The 20,127-nt window shown below is 59.5% G+C and overlaps 1 protein-coding gene across 1 annotated transcript in view; it reads left to right on the forward strand.

Moving 5' to 3' along the window:
- The window catches only part of MYO15B (myosin XVB), a 29,761-nt gene continuing 9,634 nt past the window's right edge, over positions 1 to 20,127 (forward strand). The window contains 37 exon segments of the mRNA XM_070389290.1: positions 1 to 2,033; positions 2,417 to 2,480; positions 2,647 to 2,756; positions 2,896 to 2,974; positions 3,247 to 3,366; positions 3,619 to 3,722; positions 3,869 to 3,932; positions 4,086 to 4,199; positions 4,313 to 4,474; positions 5,379 to 5,492; positions 5,590 to 5,648; positions 5,724 to 5,856; positions 6,865 to 6,960; positions 7,207 to 7,338; positions 8,286 to 8,411; positions 9,532 to 9,609; positions 9,814 to 9,932; positions 10,020 to 10,065; positions 10,217 to 10,341; positions 10,762 to 10,879; positions 11,114 to 11,277; positions 13,925 to 14,018; positions 14,650 to 14,706; positions 15,017 to 15,074; positions 15,276 to 15,406; positions 16,396 to 16,491; positions 16,594 to 16,829; positions 16,915 to 17,093; positions 17,322 to 17,394; positions 17,868 to 18,029; positions 18,305 to 18,405; positions 18,502 to 18,578; positions 18,698 to 18,782; positions 18,980 to 19,093; positions 19,238 to 19,341; positions 19,440 to 19,697; positions 19,928 to 20,009. Of these exon segments, the coding sequence (XP_070245391.1) occupies positions 1 to 2,033; positions 2,417 to 2,480; positions 2,647 to 2,756; positions 2,896 to 2,974; positions 3,247 to 3,366; positions 3,619 to 3,722; positions 3,869 to 3,932; positions 4,086 to 4,199; positions 4,313 to 4,474; positions 5,379 to 5,492; positions 5,590 to 5,648; positions 5,724 to 5,856; positions 6,865 to 6,960; positions 7,207 to 7,338; positions 8,286 to 8,411; positions 9,532 to 9,609; positions 9,814 to 9,932; positions 10,020 to 10,065; positions 10,217 to 10,341; positions 10,762 to 10,879; positions 11,114 to 11,277; positions 13,925 to 14,018; positions 14,650 to 14,706; positions 15,017 to 15,074; positions 15,276 to 15,406; positions 16,396 to 16,491; positions 16,594 to 16,829; positions 16,915 to 17,093; positions 17,322 to 17,394; positions 17,868 to 18,029; positions 18,305 to 18,405; positions 18,502 to 18,578; positions 18,698 to 18,782; positions 18,980 to 19,093; positions 19,238 to 19,341; positions 19,440 to 19,697; positions 19,928 to 20,009 (6,067 nt within the window).

Below are 20,127 nucleotides of genomic sequence, written 5' to 3' on the forward strand. Positions count from 1 at the left end.
ATGGGCAGGAGCAAGGGCAAAGCGCCCCAGCGCCCGGAGGGACCCGGGAGGCCCCCCTCGGGGGAGCAGGAATCTGGGTCTGCCAGCACAGACAGCGTGCCCAGCCGGGAACACCCAAAGGGCCACCATAAGGCCCACAGGGAGCCCAGCGCCAGGCGAGGCCAGGAGCCCCCCGGTGCCCACAGGAAGCCCACTGTAGGGAAGAACAGGGACTACAGACAAGCAGAGGCAGGGCCGCCGCCAGACGCCAAGGGGAGAGGAGGCAGCGGGCATGCCCGTGGGGGATGCCGGGCTAAGGAGAGGGGCAAGCGGGGGGACGGCCACGGGGGGCACCTGGAGGAGAAGGGTCTCCAAGGAGGAGGAAGGACACGCGAGCACGACCGCGGCAGAAGGAGAGGAAAACAACGGGGACGCTCGGCTCAGCGGGGCCGCCAAGAGACACGGAGCCTCAACGGGGACACATCGGGGGGAGACAGGGCCAGCTCCTGCCTGGACAGCGAAGCCCACGAGGCCCAGGAGAGCCACAGCCAAGGTGGTGGGACCCCAGAGCGGAGGCCCAACTTGGAGCAAACGGACATGGGCTCGGGGGGCACTCAAACCAGCGCAGAGTCAGCGCTGGAGGCGCCAGGAGCTCCCCAGAACAGCGACAGCCCAAGCAGCAGCGACGGCAGAGGCAGTGACAAGCCCCCCTCGCAGCCCCAGAGCCCAGCAGGATCGTCGGGGGCGAGGCCCCAGGGAGAGACCGAGGATTCCGGGACAGACCCAGACTCGAGTCAGGAGGGGGCCGGGCCGTGCCGGAGCCCAGGAGCAGCCCCAGGAACGACCCGCGGGGCCCCTGAGGCCAGCGAGGCTGACCCGAACAGAAAAGCCGCAGCTTCCAGCCCCCTCGAGGGCAGCCCCGCCTGCATCCCCCGGAGCTCGTGGGGTTCTCAGGACCCCAGGCAGGGCGGGGATGCAAGAGACGATGGGGTGCAGCCCGAAGCTGAGCCGAGGGGCGCCCCGCCCGAAAGAGCCGAGGTCTCGACCGCTCGGGGTCAGCGCCGCCAGATTGGAAAGGTGATGGGGAAGGCGCACGAGGCGGTGGGCGTGAGCAACGAGGGGTCTGGGGGAGACGGGCCGCGGGCCGCAGCGCCGCTGGCCGCCCTAGTGGCGCTCCGCGGGCTCCGCGCGAGGCCCCCGCCGGACCCCGCTCCCCAGGCCGCCGGGCCCCGCCGCGGCAGCCTCAAGGACCGGCTCGTGCGCGTAGCGCGGGCCCTGGGGCTCCTGCGGTGGCTGCGGCTGCGGCTCCAGCGGCGCGCGGGCGGCGCGCGGGGCCCCGGGACCAGCGAGGGGACGAGCCGCGGGCAGGGGCCGCGCCGCCGCCGTCTAGCGCTGAGCCTGGCGGGCGTCGCGGGGCTGTGGGGGCGACCAAGGCCTCCCCCTGGCGGCGGCCCGAGTTCCCCGCAGGTTGCAGAAAGCCCAGCTCACGACCCATCGGAGGACGAGGACCCGACTCCAGATCCCAAGTTCGCCGTTGTGTTCCCCAGGAGCTCAGAGGAAGGGTCCGCGGACGCCCCCGCCGGGGAGGGGCGCGATTGGTCCTGTGCTGGGGCGTCTGCGGACAGTGCAGGGCGCAGGGCCAGTGTAGAAGGGGTGGCGGAGTACCCCCGCGGCTCTCTTGGCCCGAATCCCCACGAAGAGCCCCCAGTCGACGAGAGCGGCTCCAGCAGCGAAGCGGAGCCCGAGACCTTGGGAGCCGCGGCTCCGGTGCATTGGGCAGAGGGCTCGGACCCTCACAAGGACCCCAGGCTTGGCACCGAAGCACTGCTGCCCCGACTCACCTTGGAGACCCGCCGGCTGCCGGAGGGAAGCCCCGGCGCCCGCGGGTCCTTGAGGGATCGGTGGGAGCCAGAGGACGAGGTGGAGGAGGCGCTGGAGAGGGACCTGGAGCTGAGTCTCGTGCCCGGCCCGGAGGAGCCTCCTTTTCCCAGCGGCGCCGACGGCTGGACCGTGGGGGAAGGCCTGGAAGACACCGAGGACCTGGCCCGGCTGCGGTGAGTGGGCGCGGCCCCAAACCTGCCCTGCCTGGGTCACACCTTCTCCTGTTCCACCCTACCTCCGATTTTTATGGAGGGTCTCCTTCGAAGGGGTTTTGCCATACAGGGTCGTCAGGCTGGAAGGGATAGGAGAGGGGTGAGAATTCAGATGCCCTTTTTTTCTCTAATTGGCACAAAGCTTCCTTCTGGCTCAGCAGCCTAGTCCTGCCTGTAGCCCCCACGGTAGGATCTCTTGTTCAGCAGAGGCGAGTCGGGGGAGAGCTGTGTTATGGACAGGCTTGGAGAGGCTGCGGGACTTGGTGGAGGTGTCTCTGCAGCCAGCTAACCCAGGACCTCTTTCTGCTCCCAACTCCCCTCTCCTCCACCCCACGGCCCTGCAGGCCAGTGTGCGACAGCTCCGTGCTGCTGTGTCTGAAGAAGAGGTTTCACCTGGGCCGAATCTACGTACGGGGGACCCAGGAGTGGGTGGTGGTCTGGAATTCCTTTTCCCCTGGGGTCAGAGGGCCCTCTGGGCACACACCCCCCAGAGTGTCCCCCTCCATCCTCCCTAGGCTGGGTGCTGAACCCTGCTCCCTCCACATTCTGATGAGAGCTTTCACTGTCTTCCTAGACCTTCGGGGGGCCCCTCCTGCTCGCTCTGAACCCCCGCCGGGCCCTGCCTCTCTACGCACCTGAGGTCCTGGCCAGCTACCGCCCTGGGAAGACCCCCAACACCACCCCGTATGTGAACTTGCCCCACTAGGCACCCACCGGGTGGCTACCCCAGCATGTCACACTGACTGAAGTCAAGGGAACTGTGGGCAGGACCTGGCGTCGCTGGTAACCTTCTCTCTCATCTGCTTCCACTCTCCTCCCCCAGACACATCTTTGCCGTTGTGGCATCGGCGTATAGCCTGTCTGAAAGCACTGGGCAGGCCACCTGCATCCTTCTGGGGTGAGTGGTGGCTGAGCCCTCAGGCCACGCTGAGGGCTGGGAGGAGGGCAATGTGAGGTCCGTATTTGAAATTGCCTGTCGGGTCCACTGCTGGGCAGCAGCTCTGGCCTTGCTAAGACAGTGCCCTTGGGGACTTTTTTTCTATTTGGCCTCCTTGCCCTGGATCTATGTTTCTGTATTTCTGGGAGCCTCCCTTAGGGTGGGAATCACTTCCAGGTGGGCACATCCCCGCTTTGGGGCTCATTTAGGGGTCACCCTATGTGCCCCTTCCTGGAGGCCCTGCCAGCCCTTCTCTCCTGCAGTGGGCACAGCGGCTCTGGGAAGACAGAGGCAGCCAAAAAGATGGTGCAGTTCCTACACAGCCTGGAGTGGGAGCAAAGGGAGAGAGGGTGTCCGGTGAGGGGCAGCTCGTCATGCCCAGGGGTCCAAGAGGGACCTTCCCACTCCTCTGGGCCAGGAGAGTGGTCTTCAGGCCTCTGGCTTCTCCTCGGGGGCAGCCCCAGGCATGGCCTACTGCGGGGCAGGGTGGGCTGGGGAGACCGACCCCTCTGTGGGCCGACAGAGCCCCCACGTACTGTCCTCGTCTGGGATGCCTCATTCGGGGCTGCTGCGCCCAGAGATACTTGAATGTCCCCCCCGCCCACCCAGCTGGACACCGTGCTGCCCCTGCTCAGCAGTTTTGGCCATGCCAAGACAGTCCTCAACGCCAATGCCAGCCGCTTCGGCCAGGTCCTGGGCCTCTGCCTGCAGCAGTGAGTGACGGGGGTCCAGGTGGGCAGGGGCACCCACGGCCGGTTCCCCAGATTGGGAACCCGAGACTGCCACCCTTGGGTCCAGCCCTCGGTGGGCCCTGGGCCGCGTGTACCCTGGGCACCCTCACTGTGTCCTGTGCCCACAGGGGGGTCGTCGTAGGTGCTTCTGTGTCACATCACCTGCTCGAGACCTCGAGGGTGGTGTTTCAGGTACGACCCCGGCCCGCTGCTCCCAGCGCAGGGGAGAGGGAGGCGCTGTGACCCTTCGTTCCCCTGGCCTGCCTTCCCCCAGGGGCTTGTCCTTGCTCCCCGGGGCACAAGACCCGGCTGCCGCTCCCCCTAAGCCAGTCCTTCTCCCCCAAGGCCCAGGCTGAGCGGAGCTTCCATGTTTTTTATGAGCTGTTGGCGGGGCTGGACCCCGTGGAACGAGAGCAGCTCTCCCTGCAGGGGCCAGAGACCTACTACTACCTCAACCAGGTGAGGGGAGGCGCTCCCCAGTGCCGGGTGACAGGGCCTGCTCAGGGCCTAGGAGAGGGAGGCTGAGGGAGGCTCAGCAGGCCCCTCACCCCGAGCTCTGCTGTGCTTGGCAGGGCTGCGCCTGCAGGCTCCAGGACAAGGACGATGCCCAGGACTTCACAGGACTGGTGAGGGCCCTGCAGGCGCTGGGCTTGTGCACCGAGGAGCTGACCGCCGTCTGGGCTGTGCTGGCCTCCGTCCTGCAGCTGGGCAACATCTGCTTCTCCTCGTCAGAGGTGAGCTTCTGTGGAGGTGCTGGTTTGGTGGTTTGGCTCGTCTGCATCACCGGTGGTAACCTCAGGGTGCAGGAGGCCACCCGCAGGGCCTCACTGCTGTCCCGGAAAGTGGATGGATTTCCATCTTTTTTTTTTTTATAAATTTATTCATTTTAATTGGAGGCTAATTACTTTACAATATTGTAGTGGTTTTGGATTTCCATCTTATAAACAAGAAAACTGAGACTAGGGTCTTCTGCCTCTATACTAATCCCATCCCACTAAGGCCCCACCCTAAGACGGGCGCTTGATGTTAACTGAGCGGCTATGATGTACCTGGGACTTCACGTGTGTGTGTGTGTATTTGGGTGGGGGGTCTACACCGAGCACTTTGCATGATCTTAGTTCCCCAACCAGGGATCAAACTTATACCCTCAGCAGTGACAGAGCAGAGTCCTCACCACTGGACCATCAGGGAATTCCCTACATAGAGTTTCTTTTTTTTTTAATATTTATTTGGTTGCACCAGCTCTTAGTTATGGCATGAGGGATCTAGTTCCCTGACCAGGGATCAAACCTAGGCCCCTTGCATTGGGAGCATGGAGTCTAAGCCACTGGACCACCGGGGAAGTCCATTTAGTGCTCCTGAGAACACCGTCATATAAAGCTTATTATTTCCCCTCTAACGACAAGACAGTGGAGGCTCAGAGAGAGGAAGAGACTGGTCGGGGCCACCAGCTAGCACAGAGGTAAAGTCGGATTCACACTCAGGCTCTCAGACTCCAGAGCTAGCCACCCCCCGCCCACCCAGGTCTACCTCTGGGTCACGGGCACCTTTCCGGTCTGAGCGTGGCGCTGCCCCCGTCCATGGGAAGCAGCCAGTCCACAAGCAGAGTGCTCCTTCCTCCCTCCCGCCTCCGTCCAGAGGGAGTTCCAGGAGGTGGCCGCCGTGTCCAGCTGGGCTGAGATCCATGCTGCAGCCCGGCTGCTGCAGGTGCCGCCCGAGCGCCTGGAGGGAGCAGTCACCCGGAGGGTCACGGTGAGCTTGGGGGTCCTGAGCAGACCACCCAAAGGCTTGGGGAGCCCCGGGGTGGGCCTTGGGCCTGGCACACCAGCTGCACATTCTCTGCCCTCAGGAGACACCCTATGGCCAGGTCTCGAGATCCCTGCCCGTGGAAAGCGCCATCGATGCCAGGTAGCCCTGGGGACATGAGAGAGCTGGGAGTGGGCCTGGCCCCTGCTGCACGGGGCTCACTCACCGTGCCCCCAGGGACACCCTGGCCAAGGCCCTGTACGCACGGCTCTTCACCTGGCTTCTGAGGATGGCCAACGCGCGGCTGGCGTCCCCTGTGGAGGCAGGCAGCACGGTTACCATCACTGTCATCGATGTCTACGGCTTTGAGGTCACCCTGAGGGTGGGGCCCAGAAAGGGGTGTCCACCTCATCCTGGATATTCCTGGGGACTCCAGCAGCTCTTCTGTGGGGCACACTCATGCACTGCTTGCCTCTCTGACCGTAAGATGGTCCATGAGACACTGCAGGCTCCGTAGGTGCAGCCGTCTGCCCCGTCCAGTCATGATATCACCTCTGGAGAGTCCTAGCTGCTTGGCCTTGTTGCAGAGTCTCATGGAGCCTTGAGGTGGTGAAAGACCCCAGGATTGGTCAGCCTCACTTCCTGTGTCCAACAGGCGGGGGGAGAAAGGGACTCCCACAAATCACCCTGAGTTTCCATAAGCTCGTCACCCCTTCCCAGAATATCCGGCCCCCTCAGGCCAGGGAGGAGGGATGAGATGGGCACCGGTCACTGTCCTCTGCTCTTGCCTCCTCTCCACGGCACCTGTATGTGTTTATGTATATTCATATGCACATTTGTGTGTATTTTAGAGCATGTACAAAACTCTGTACAAAGCTGCATGAAGCAGGGGCTCTGCTAGGCTTGCTGGTCAAGTGTTGGGGGCACAGAGGAAGGAGCCTGGAATTCTAACAGGAGGACTCCCGGAAGGCTTCTTGGGAGCAGCAGCCTGGAACTCTGCTTATGAGAATGTGGCATTCGGATGGTCCCTGAGCTAGGCTGTAGGAAAAGGTGCCTTCCAGACCACAGGATGGCTGTGATCAGATGCCTGAAGGCTCACAGCAGTGCTGAGGCAGAAGGCAGGGGGACAGCTTGCTGGAGGGGAGGCCCAACTGGGGCTGGGGCAGCACTGAGGCGGCCGCACACTAGGCCAGGGTCTTTGGACTTGACCCTGGAGGTGGCAGCATCAGCCCTGGGGCAGCATCCTGCCTGGTGCTGGGAGAATGTGGGCAGCGGTGGGAGCAGGGAGAAGGGCACCAGGCCTGTGTGCTGGCCCCCCTAGCTGCCCTGGCCCCCCCACCTCATGTAGGTGCCCACCTCACTGCTCACGTGCCCCCAGGCCCTGCGGGTCAACGGTCTGGAGCAGCTGTACAACAACCTGGGCAGCGAGCGCCTGCAGCTGTGGTGCAATCGGCTGCTGCTGGCCCAGGAGGAGGTATGGGACTGGGCTTGGAGGAGGCTGGGGATGCCCAGCTGTTTCCTAGAACAGAGGCCATTCCTGGGGGAGAGAGAGCACTGCACTGAGAGCCCTGCCCCAGAGCCCCCTTGCTGTAGGCCGTCTCAGTCTTCCGAGCCTCAGTTTGCTCATCTATATAATGGGAGGGTCAGCCCTACTCTGGCTCAGATGAGGCCCCCCATGGACACGGGTGATCTCCACAAACCAAGTGCTGGCTGTTCCCAGGAGGAGTGTCGGAGGGAGTTGCTACCCTGGGTGCCCATCCCGCAGGCTCCACAGGAGTCCTGCCTGGACTTCCTGGTAGACCAGCCACACAGCCTCCTGAGTATCCTGGATGCCCAGACATGGCTGTCCCAGGTGAGCCCTTCGTGTTGGGGGACAGGAGTGGGGGGTGCCTGGTGACCAAGCCAGAGCCAGCAGTGCCTCTCAGGGGAGAAATGAAGTCTGAGGTCCTGGGACCTTGCCCGCAGGCCCTCAGCACAGCTTGGGAAGGCAGTGGCCACACTGGGTTCAGATCTCTAGTCTCCGGATAACCCTGAGTGAAATGCTGACCTCTCTGAGAGTCCTCGCTGCAGGAGGGGGACCATCGTGCCTGAGGGGCCAGGTGGTGCAGACTCTGCAGTCTGCGCGAGGGGCTTGGGGGTTCATCAGGAGTCTTTGTTATAAGTTCTTAAACTCCATAAAATAGCCTCTTACTGGATGACTTTTTTATATGTGAATCTTTAAAAAAAAAAACACATCCCATCTATTTAATGTTTCATTTAAATGTACTGTATCCTTCCCCCTTTTTTATTTTCTTGGCCACATTACACGGCATATGGGATCCTACTTCTCTGACCAGGGATCAAACCCACACTCCTGGCATTGGAAGCACAGGCTCTTAACCACTGGCCTGCCAGGGAAGTCCCTGGATGGGTTCTTAAGAGTATCTTTGAAAAACTTGCTCAGAAACACCTGTAACTGTGAGACCAGACTCCCAGGAGTCATTGCCAAAACTGCCTTCAAATCCCCCAGACCCGTTTGTTTTAAATAATTTTATCAAACGTCTCTAAGCTGCCAAATCTTATTGACTGAGGTGTGCAAGTCTTCCGTGTTTTTTCTTGATCGTTCAAAATAGTCCCTGGGAAAGAGGTCGTGCCCTTTATAAAGACTCAGATATGGAGCGACCTCCTAAAAAAGCTCGGAGACCAAACTGAAGCTCACCGTGTGTTCAGTGCTGTGGTTTTGTGGGGCAGGGGAGAGAGGCACAGCCCCACCAGGGGAGCCACACCTGCAGAGGCCTGAGCATCTCTTCCTTTCATCAGGCCACGGACCACACCTTCCTGCAGAAGTGCCATTATCACCATGGCGACCACCCGCACTACACCAAGCCCCAGCTGCCCCTTCCCATCTTCACCGTGCGACATTATGCCGGGCCTGTCACCTACCAGGTATCGGGTGAGGGCAGAGTGACCCTGGGGAGTCACCTGACGGGTGAGCGGGGTAAGTGTGGGGAGGCATCTTCCAAGGCTTTAACCATCTCTCTCTGCCTGGGCCCCTCTGCCTCACCTAGGGCATGATCACTGAGCTCTGGGCAAGCATTGTGGGATGGGGGAGTCAAGGTCTTGGGACCCTCCAGACCCAGAGGGGCAGAGCGTATGCATGGGACCTGGCTCTGATGACCTCAGGGAGTCTGCTTCTCCTTCTGCGCCTCCATTGTCCTCATCTGTAAAATGGGAAGGGGAACCTGTCCTATAGTATTGTCCTGAGGATTGATGTAATTACATGGAAGTGGTGAGACAGGTGCCTGGCACGTCTGAGGTACTCAGTAAAGAGACCTCCTCTTCCCCTTCTGAGTTTCATGATGACTGCACACCTACCCAGGAGGAGAGTTTCAGGGGGTCGGGGCGTGGTATAAATGGCATATTTGGGTGACTGGTTTGGGGTGGAACAAGTCATCCTTGTGGGTGGGAAGTGGTATCTCATTGTGGTTTTGATTTGCATTTCTCTAGTGATTAATGATGTTGAGCATCTCTTCATGTGCTCCTTGGTCATCTGTGTATTTTTCTTAGATAAATATCTATTCAAGTCCTTTGTCCATTTTTGAATTGTGTTGTTTTTTTTTTAACTGAACTGTAGGAGTTCTGCATATTAATCTGGATATTAATCCCTTATCTGATATGTGATAGTTCCTTCCATTTTGTGGGCTGTCTTTTCACTCTCAACACTATATTCTGATGCACAAGAGGTTTTCATTTTAATGAAACCCAGCTATTTTTCCTTTGTTGCCTGTGCTTTTCGTGTCTATTCAGGAAATCCTTGCCAAATCCAGTGTCATGAAGCTTTCTCCCTTTGTTTTCTTCTAAGAGTCTTATGGTTTCACGTCTTACATTTAGGTCTTTGATCCTTCTATTTTGAGTTGATTTTGGTACATGGTGTGAGATGAAAGGCCACCTTTGAAGTTGGACTGTTAACAGAGGGAAGAGGCTGGGTCACTTGCCCAAGGGACTGGCTTCCACACCCGCCTTCTCTCCTTGACGTCCCCTCCCCGCCTCACATTGTCTCTCGCAGGTTCACAAGTTTCTAAACAGAAACCGGGATCGTCTTGACCCTGCAGTGGTGGAGATGCTTGCCCAGAGCCAGCTGCAGGTGCCCCTGCTGGCCGTCCTGTACCCCCCGACCCTGTTCTGTCCTCCTCGCCCAGACAGTCTTGCCCAAGGGGCTGGCCTTCAAGATCCTGGCACCTTGAGCCTTTGGCCGACCCACCGCAGCGCCCCAGGGAGTGGGGACGGGGAGCAGGCTGGGCTATGGACAGGCCTGGTGAGCCACCGCAGTCCCTGTCTCCCCCCGTAGCTGGTGAGCTGCCTGTTCCAGGAAGCAGAGCCTGATGAGTTTGGGGGAGGACGGGGCAAACCCACGCTGGCCGCTCGTTTCCAGAAGTCCCTGGGGGACCTCCTAGCCCAGCTGGGCAGGTGAGAATAGTGCCCCCACACCTGACCCCCGGGAGTTTGAATAGGGGGCCAGTCTATGCTCACGTGACTCCCCTTTCCACCCACGAGGAGCCATGTCTGCTTCATCCAGTGCCTCAACCCCAATCCAGGAAAGGTGAGCCCTCCCAGAACCTGGCCTCAGAGCCCTCCCGTCCCTGCCCTGCCCTCTCAGCACCCTCGCCACTCCCGTCCCCTGCCCCGTGCTCCCCATGGCTGTGAGCCCCTCGACTCCATGTCTTTGGCTCTGCTGCACTGCCTGGCCACAGCTTCCAGGCCTCTTCGACGTGGATCATGTGGCAGAACAACTGCGCCAGGCAGGCATCCTGGAGGCAGTGTGTACCCGCAGCGCCAACTTCCCCATTCGCCTGCCCTTCCAGGCCTTCCTGGACAGGTAGGGCCCGGGATGGGGGGAAGCAGGCACCTCAGGACCAGGACTCACTAGGCAGGCCCACCTGGAGTGGCTGGAGGACCTGGGGCTCCTTCTGGGGAAGACGGACCCACTTTCCCAGGGACCCTGGGCCGGCTGTCCAGTCCTCCCTTCTCCCGCTCTCTGTCTCTCTCCTCCTCTCCCTCCATCTGTGTCTCCTTCCACTATTTGTCACCCCCACGCCTCTTCACGCCTCTGTGCATTTATGCACCTCTCCTCCTCTTAGCAAAACTCTCCTGGGTGTCTGGCACTTCGTAGGTGCTTTCCATAATCATTGTTGAATGACTTACAGACTGAATGGACCCAAGGGGCTCGAGGATCAAATGAGTGTGGGGAGAGGTGCTCATGTGCTTGTTCTGACTTGAGTTATCCATCCCTGGGCAGGTTCCGGGCCCTGGGGACAGAGGAGCAGGGCGAGCTCTCTGACCGGGAAAGGTGTGGCATCATCCTGAACCAGGTGCTGGCGGCTGAGTCACCCCTCTGTCACCTGGGAGCCACCCAGGTGGGTGGTGTGTGTGTGCAGAGAGGCAGGGAGGGCTGGCAAGTGGGAGGAGCATTCTGGGATCCTCTCAGAATCTGGGGGTCCTTCCAGGTGGCGGGGAGACAGAGTGGGCTGGGCGTCCCTGACACCCCAGGAGAACGGGTTGCCTGGAAGGAGGCTGAGGCCTCAGGAGAAGGGCAGGGTGGTCCCTGCCTGCACACCTGGCCTGCCTCCAGCCCACACCTCTGCCCCCAGGTACTGCTGCGGGAGCCGGGCTGGCAGCAGCTGGAGCAGTGCCGGGCCCAGCAGCACGCCCAGGCCCTGCTGACCCTGCACCGAGGCCTCCGCGTCTGCATCTCCCACCAGCGCCTCCGCCTCCTGCTGCGGATGCAGGCTCGTGTGCGTGGGCTCCAGGCCAGGTGTGTGGGGGCGCTGAGACTGTAGGCCTCCTCAACGTGGCGGGGCAGGCTCTGGGAGACATAGGGCCTCGAGGCAAGTCTGTCTGCCTGCATCCCAAAGGCACTGGACTCTTCTTCCCGACACCCCTGCCCATACCTCTGCTGTCTCTTCTTGAATGCCCCCAGCCACAAGGAGCTCATTACCTGCTGAGGGCACTCAAACCTGCTGTCTTGACTCCTTGACTGGTGTTTTTTTTTTTTTTTTTTGCTGCATTGGGTCTTCATTGCTGCATGTGGGTTTTCTTTAGTTGCAATAAGCAGGGGCTACTCTTCATTGTGCTGCAACACTTCTCTTGGCCGTGGCTTCTCTTGTTGCGGAGCGCGGGCTCTAGAGTACAAACACAGGCTTCGGCAGTTGTGGCTCACAGGCTCAGTTGCTCAATGGTATGTGGGATCTTCCTGGACCAGGGAGATCCCTGGATCTTGGGATCTTCCTGGATCCCATATCTCTCACATTGGCAGGCAGATTCTTAACCACTGGACCACCAGGAAAGTCCAACTGTCCTTTTTTCTAGTCCATTCTGCACTCTGCAGCAAGAATACTCTCTCTCTCTTTTTTGGCTGCAGTGGGTCTTAATTGAAGCATGCAGGATCACTGGTTGTGGTGTGTGGAATCTATTAATAGCTCCCTGACCAGGGATCACACCCAGGTCTCCTGCATTGCACGCAGGCAGATTCTTTACTGTCTGAGCCACCAGGGAAGTCCCTCCAAATCGTTTCATCACCAGCAGGAACTCTGTACCCGTTCAACAATCATACCCCACTCCTCCTTCCCTCCAGCCCCTGGTAGCTTCCAGGATAATTTCTGCTTCTGTGAATTTGCCTGTTCTAGATATGTCATCTAAGTTGACTCATACAATATCTCCCTTTACATCTGGGTTATTGCACTAAACATATTTTCAGGGTTTGTCCCTTTTGTAACATGTGTCAGAACACTGTATATTTTTTTACACCTGGAAATTGTTCCGTTGTGTAAGTGGACCACAGCCGTTTATCCATGTGTCTGTTGAATGTGCGTGTGGGTTGTTTCTGCCTTTGGGTTTATTGCAAATAAGGCTGCTATAAACATGAGCATGCAAGGCACAGTTCAAATCTCTGCTTTCAGTTCTTTGGGGTCTTTACTTTGGAGCGGAATTCCAAGTTATCTGGTAATTCTGTCTTTACCTTTTTGAGGAATTGCCAGATTGTTCTCCATAGTGGCCGCACCGTTTTAGCCTCCGACCAGCAGTGTGTGCAGCTTCCAGTTTCACCACATCCTCGCCAAGACTTGTTATTTTCTGCTGTTTAAATTATTGCCAATCTAGTGGATGTGAAGTGGCATTTCATTGTGGTTTTGATTCGCATTTCTGTAACGACTAGTATGCTGAGCATCTCTTCATGTTCTCCTTGGCCATCTGTATGTCTCTTTGGAGAAACAACTATTCAAGTCCTCTGCTTGATTTTTAATTGGGTGGTTTGTTTCTTATTGAGTTGTAGGCATTCTTTATATACTATGGATACTAAACTCTTATCAAATATTTGATTTACAAGCAGTCTCCTCTCTCTTATTTATTTTTTAGTCTCCTCTCTTGATAGTGTACTTTGACATAAAAAAAAGCTGTAGACTTATTTTTTATTGAAGTATATTGGTTTACAATGTTGCAGGTATATAGCAAAGTAATTCAGTTACAAATATATACATGCCTGTATATCTCTCTATATATTCTTCTTCAGATTCTTTTCCACTATAGGTAATTATAAGATAGCGAATATTATTCTATTCTGTATTCTATATAGATATAGATATATATGTATGTATACATGTGTAACTGAATTACTTTGCTATATACCAGCAATATTGTAAACCAATATATTTCAATAAAAAATAAGATCCTTGTTGTTTATCTATTTCATATATAGTAGTGTGTATAGATTAATTTTTAAATATTCATCATGCTCAGGGCTGCTTCCTTGAGGAGTCTGATCTTTCTTATATCTGGAAAATTCTCAAAGATATTGTCTCTTCAGGGATCTACTAGACTTCCAGAGATGTAATTTTTTTCATTTTTAGGAGCTCTTCTTGGGGGGAGGGGAAAAAAGTTCTGTTTCTTAAATAGTAATGTGCCAGACTCTATTCCAAACACACCTCTTAATTCATTTCATCTTCTTGTGGAGCAGACAGTCCACTAATTCTCCTTTTAGAGGTGATGAAAATAAAACACGAAGAGGTGAAGTAGGGAATTCTCCGGCGGTCCAGTGGTTAGGACTTAGCACTTCACTGTCAAGGGTGTGGGTTCAATCCCTGGTTGGGGACCTAAGATCCTACAAGCCACGAGCATGTCCAAAAAAAACCCCAAAAACCCAGAGAGGTAAAGACCTTATCCAAGACTGCTGTGACGAAACAGTAGAGGAAGGCGCCTGGGTGGCTGGCTCCAGAGCCTCAGGCCTCAGCCCTGTGTGTACAGCAGCCTCTGGGTTCACTTGCTCTTCTGCCCTGTCCTTTCCCCGTTGCTTGTTAGGCAGCCGGGCGCTTCATTGGGCTCTGGTTTTACACTCATGTCTTGACTCGGAGGATCCGGGTATTGGGTGTGATCGTGGACTCCTCACCGGCCCCCTTCCCGGCCTCCAGGAAGCGGTACCTCCGGCGGCGGGCAGCTCTGGGGCAGCTGAACACCATCGTGCTGGCGGCCCGGCCCCTGCTCTGGAGACGGCGGAGACCACAGGTGAAGCCCACGGGTGGGGTGCTGCCTGGGGTGTGCTCAGGGGAGAAGCCAAGCCAGCCTTTGCCCGTCCAGCTGGCCGAATGACGACAGTGACCACCTTCCACGCCCAGCCACACGAGGGGCGGGGCCTCGGGGACCACTGCTGCCTGGCCAGAGCAGCCTAGGGCCTCTGGGAGCTCATCACCTTCCTTCATGCCAGGGCCTGACTCTCTCTGCCGGCTGGGGTGCCTCCATCCCCTCCGGGCCCCTTGGGCTGCTCCCTGTCTTGCCCGATGACTCCGATGTGAGGGCCATAAAGCAGCTCGAAGGTCAATGCCTACACGCCAGCTCCCTCTCCTGCCCCTCCCTGCCTGGACTTTGTTCCCCAAGGACCATTTCTTCCCTTCCTCCTGCCCTCTTCCCAGTCCTGGCAGACAGGCAGTGACACCCACAGCACTTCAGCTGGTGAGGGCTCTGGAGGGCAGGGGGCAGACGCCAGCCCCCTGGGGTCCATCCACACCTGTTCCGCTGGTGCCCAGGCCTCCTAGGAGGAGGAGGGGTCAGCTGAACTGCCCAGTCGGCGAGGAACCTCGAGGGAGCTCGGGGTGACACTTCACGGGGACACCACCTCCTCCCTCATCTCCTCCAACAGCTTGGGCGTCGGCACATCTGGCACAGCGTCGGGGCCTTCGAGACGGTGCCAAGCATGGTAGGTGGTCTGGAAGCTGGAGAGTGTCTGCTGGGTCGTGAGCCTGCTGAACCTGGCCTGGCTTGAGGGGGTGCGTGGGGATCCCAAGGGTGCCGAGATGGGTCCTGTCCTCGGGCTCATCCATTGTGCCCCCCAAGAAGAGGCCTGGGTGCCCTTGGTTTCGCTCTGAGGGTTCGGGGGTCTTATTGGAGTGCCCAGGACTAGAATCCTTGGTCTCTGGAGGGGAAGCTTATAGCCCCGGGGGTGAGGATGGCCCCTGGGTTGCTGTGCCCCCTCCCTGAGTTTCTGGTCAATTGCTCCTCTCCACCAGGAGCTGGGGCGCTTGGAGATCCCAGCTGAGCTCTCTGTCATGCTGAAGACAGCGGAAGGTGAGTCGTGATGGGCCTCGTTCTTCCACGACCCCCTCCTCTCCCAGTGGCCGCTCCCTCTGATGCTGTCTCTGGGTGCCCCCAGCTCACTGCCTGGCTCCCTCTGCACTGGAGCCAGGGGCTGATGCTGGGAGGTGGAGGCGACACCAGAGCCAGTCACCTTACCTGGGCGTTTCTGGGCTGCCTCCCATGTCATTCCAGGCCGTCAGCACGCCCGGGTCCATAGCATCACCGAGGCCATGCCCCCGGAAGTTCCCGCCCGGCCCAGCCTGACCCTCCCACCTGACATCAACCAGTTCCCCTTCTCCAGCTTCATCTCCATCGGCTTTCAGGTGGGCTCCCAGGCCTCAGCTCGCTGGCTGCTGCCCATGTTTCCCCAGACATGAGCCCCCAAACACAGGCAGAAGCTGTGTTTGTCCTTCTTTCTCCAACCCCCTCCTCCATCTCCTGTTGTGGGAATTGTGGATGCAACCGCGTTGCTCGGAAAATCCGTTGAACCCACATCTCAGTCTATTGTTACTTATCAGCGATGCCACACCTTTGTTACACCTGTGGCATTGCCCTGCCATTGAACGCTGAAGTCATGCCGTTAAAGCGTGTTTAATGACAAGGCAGAGTGTCCAGGCAACAGTGTTGGAAACAAAAGCAAGATTCAAAAGTGCCCGAGCACAGTCCCGATGTTCCAGGCAACAGCCGGGCGGGTGGGGAGATGATGTGTGTACCTTCACACAGGAAGTAAGACTAGGAAGAAAGAGGTGAAAATGTTAACTCTGGTTATATACCTCACAGTGGCAAATTGATGGTGGTTTTTATTCTTCATCCTTTTCCCTGTTTTCTGAGTTTTCCATATGCACGGGCTCTAGTTTTCTAATCAGAAAGAGTAATTGAGGTGTATGTTTTTTAATATTGATTTTTATGTTTTGGCTGTGCTGCGTCTTTGGTGCTGAGAGAGCTTTCCCTGGTTGCGGCGAGCAGGCTTCTCATTGCGGTGGCTTTTCTCGTTACGAAGCAGAGGCTCTAGGGTGCAGGCTTCAGCAGTTGCGGTGCGCAGGCTCAGGAGTTGTGACGCACGGGGTTAGTGGCCCCGTGGCATGTGGGATCTTCCTGGAGCAGGGAACAAACCAGTGCCCCCTACATTGGCAGGTGGCTTCTTAACCACTGGATCACCAGGGAAGCCCAATCAAGGTGTATTTTTAAGGCGATTTCCCTCTCCAGCCCGTCTTCCTCTTGTATGCTCCTTCGGGGCTCCCCCGGGCCTGTGTCTGGCAGGTCAGCACGGATCAGCCCCTGCTCAGGCACGTGGCACCCGCCTTCCTTGCAGGAGCCCTCCTTGCCCCACCCTGGACAGCTGCTGACCAAGCCCCTGACCCGGCTGGACGGTGAGAACCCTCAGCATGCCCTGGATATCAACAAGGTGGTGAGTGACCCAGCGGGGAGGGGAGAGGGTGGGCCCATGCGGGGGTGCTGGTGGGCACAGGGAGCCCTGCGTGACCTGCCTCCCCTGGCTTGGTGTCCGCAGATGCTGCGGCTGCTGGGGGACGGGTCGCTGGCGCCCTGGCAGGAGCAGACCATGGGCCAGTACCTGGTGCGGCAGGGGCAGCGCCGGCCGGGGCTGCGCGATGAGCTCTTCAGCCAGCTGGTGGCCCAGCTCTGGCGCAACCCCGACGAGCAGCAGAGCCAGCGCGGCTGGGCCCTCATGGCCATCCTGCTCAGTGCCTTCCCGCCGATGCACACCCTGCAGAAGCCACTGCTCAAGTAGGGGGCTCCGTGGGTGGGGGGCCCCGCGGACGGGGTCAGCAGGCCACCCCAGGCTCACAGCGGCCCTGTGCTGCGCCCGCAGGTTTGTCTCCGACCAGGCCCCCAGGGGCATGGCAGCGCTGTGCCAACACAAGCTGCTGGGGGCCCTGGAGCAGATGCAGCTGGCCCCTGGGTCTGCCCGGGCCCACCCACCCACCCAGCTCGAGTGGACGGCCGGATGGAGACGGGGCCGCATGGCGCTGGACGTGTCCACCTTCAATGGTGAGGCGTGCGTCCTGCTCAGGGCTCCCACGGCAGAGTCTGCCCGGCACCCTCACCCTCCCCAGACCCCCTTCCCACCGCAGCCCTCCCAATGTGATCCTGACCTCCCGATGTGACCTTGACCTCCCTGCCGTCCTGCTGGTGGGACCCCCACGGGACAGCACCCCTTTCCCCGTCAGGGAGGACCCTGCTGTCCCTCTCTCTCACTCCTGCCCCTCGTCCTTGCAGAGGAGTGCTACTCGGCCGAGGTGGAGTCCTGGACCACAGGGGAGCAGTTCGCCGGGTGGATTCTACAGAGCAGGTCTGGGGGCTGGGGATGGGGGAGTCTGGCTGACATTGACCATTGTCCCGTCCACCTCCTGAGTCCTTCTCGCCCTCTCAGCCTGCTGTCCCACCAAGCACCTTCTGCGGCTGCTCCTGCAGGCCAAGGCCTGCTGCCCAAGGGGTGGGGGCGAGGTGTGGGAGTCATCGGGCAGGGTCCAGACAGCAGATTCCAGATGGAGAACGAGTAGGGAGTATTCCTGCTAGATTTGGCCCAGATTCTGATCAAATTGGTAAAATAAATACAGCAGAAAAATACATAAAAACAAAAACAAATACATCAGAGCTAACGCAGAGGTAGAGGGCCTTTTTTTGCAGAAAAAGAATGGAAACCGGGTCCTCTCGCCCCCCTCTGCAAGCGCCTCCCCCCGCTGCACCCCCAGGTCCTTGCCGCTTCCGGATGGTCACCTGCCTGGCTGACCACCCTCTCCTCCCTGCCCCTGTCTCACCCAGAGGCCTGGACCCGCCCCCGCGTGGCTGGTCTGTGTCACTGCACTGCAGGGACTCCTGGAGAGACTTGGCCGGCTGTGACTTTGTGCTGGACTTGATTGGCCAGACCGAGGACCCGGGGGACCCAGCCTGGCATCACAGCTACCCCATCGCCCCCCGTGGCCTGTAGGTGCCACCCCCAGCACCTCTGGCTCCTGTCCCTATCCTGTTGTAGGCGACCCCACCGCCACCCTGTCATACCCTGGGGTTCCCTGGTGCTGCCACAGGTCCAGCCCCCAAGCCTCCTCCCATCCCGTGGGGATGACCCCGACCACCCCCCGCCCCTCTCCATGGCAGCTTCTACACCCTGCCTCAGCCTGGGCACCCCACCTCCTTAGCTGGGCCTCCATGGCTGGAGGTGGCCCCACCAACCCCTTAGCTGGGCCCACTGTCTCCTGCAGAGCCGAGAATATCCCCCTGGCCCCCAGCATCCAGGCCCCCTCACTGCCCCCAGGCCCACCTCCAGGTCCAGCCCCAACATTGCCCAGCAGGGGGCTCACAGGTAAGGCGGGGAGTGGGCACACTCGGGTGGGCAGGGCGATGAGAATGGGTTTGCAGGAAGCCCCTGCCCCCAGCAGGTGACACCAATTCTCCGTAGGTGAGTCCCGGACCTCAGGGAGTCTGGATGGCTTCCTGGACCACCTCTTCAAGCCAGTCCTCTCCCCTGGCCTCAGCGTGAGTGTCCTGCACCCCAGCCCAGCCCGGTCCCTCCTGTTCTGGGGCCTTTGCTGCCTCTCCCAGCCCTCCTAGGACTCTAGCTCTGACCTTTTGACCTGTGACTTTTGCCTTCACAGGATCTGGAGCAAGGCAGGGCTCTGAGTGGCCGCATGAAGGGAGGGGGTGCCATGGGGCCCATGCAGCAAGGCAGCTACCCCATGGGTGAGTGCAGGGCTGAGCCCATCCGGGGTCTCCCTGCCCACGGACGGGGGGAGGCGTGGGCCGGGCTTCCCACGCGGCTGGCGTCAGAGCTCCAGCCTGCACCCCGGTGGCCCATGCTCATCTCCTCGCCTGGGGCTGGAGGGAGGCTGTCTGAGGGCCTGGGTGGGCACTGATGTGGGAGGACCCTGTCCCTGCAGTGTACCCAGGGATGGTGCAGATGCCCAGCTACCAGCCGGCCATGATGCCAGCACCCATGCCCATGATGCCAGCCATGGGGCCGGTCCCAGGTAAGACTGGACTGTGGCCGCCCGGTCCCTTCTTCGGGGGGTGGGGGTGTGGCGGACCGGGACTAGAGGAGGGAAGGTCCCGCCTGGAGGGCACAGTGGGCAGGGGGCTGGGAGCTCGGCCATGGCGCTAATCTGCCCTGACTGCCTGCATGCCCACCATGCCCCCAGCCATGGTGGTACCACCACAGCCACAGCCCGTGCTTCCCAGCTTGGACGCGAGGCAGCTGGCGGCCCAGCAGCAGGACTTCATCAACCAGCAAGCACGGATCCTGGTGAGGAATGGTGGGGCCCACGGATCGCCTTGTGGGTACCAGCCTGCAGGGAGAGGCGAGGCTGGCTCTCATCTGGCGCATCACGCCCCGTCCATCAGGCCCAGCAGATGACCACCCAGGCCATGACCTTGTCCCTGGAGCAGCAGGCAAAGCAACTCCAGAAGCAGAGTCAGGCCCTGGCCCTGGCCCCAGCCCCAGCCCCAGCTGCAGCTCCAGCTCCAGCCACAGCTCCAGCCCCAGCCACGGCCCCGGGCCCAGCCCCTACAGCAGCTTCCCTGACCTCACCTCCTCCAGCCATCACCCACAAACCCGAGACACCCACCCCCCAGAAGGAGCCAGAGAGTGGCCTGGAGTTGGTAGGTGCCCGCCTGAGGGTGAGGAGCCAAGGCTGGGGAGATGGCAGGGCCTGGGATGGGCAGCTGGTTTCAGGGCTGCAGATGTGGGAGACGTGGGGGGTTGGGGATGGGGCCACAGGGTGATGCAGAAAAGATGCTGCCCGGCCTCGGCCCTGCGGGTCCGAGTGGGTGCACTGTGCGAGTGGCAACTTGGCCGGCAAGGCTGCTCCTTCTGTTCCCCTTCCTGCCAGCAGGAGGCCCCGCAGGAGGCTGAAGACAGGCACCCACGGCCCAGGAGCTTCCAACAGAAGCGAGACTATTTCCAGAAGTTGGGTGAGCATCCTTGGGGAGGCAATCAGACACAGACTCAGACACCGCCCCAGCCTGGCCAGGGGATGGGAGGTTGCCCTCTAGTCAGGGTGGCCCATCCAGGAGCCCAATGTCACTCAGT

The sequence above is a fragment of the Bos mutus genome, chromosome 19 (assembly GCF_027580195.1).
Source record: "Bos mutus isolate GX-2022 chromosome 19, NWIPB_WYAK_1.1, whole genome shotgun sequence".
Taxonomy (NCBI): Eukaryota; Metazoa; Chordata; class Mammalia; order Artiodactyla; family Bovidae; genus Bos; species Bos mutus.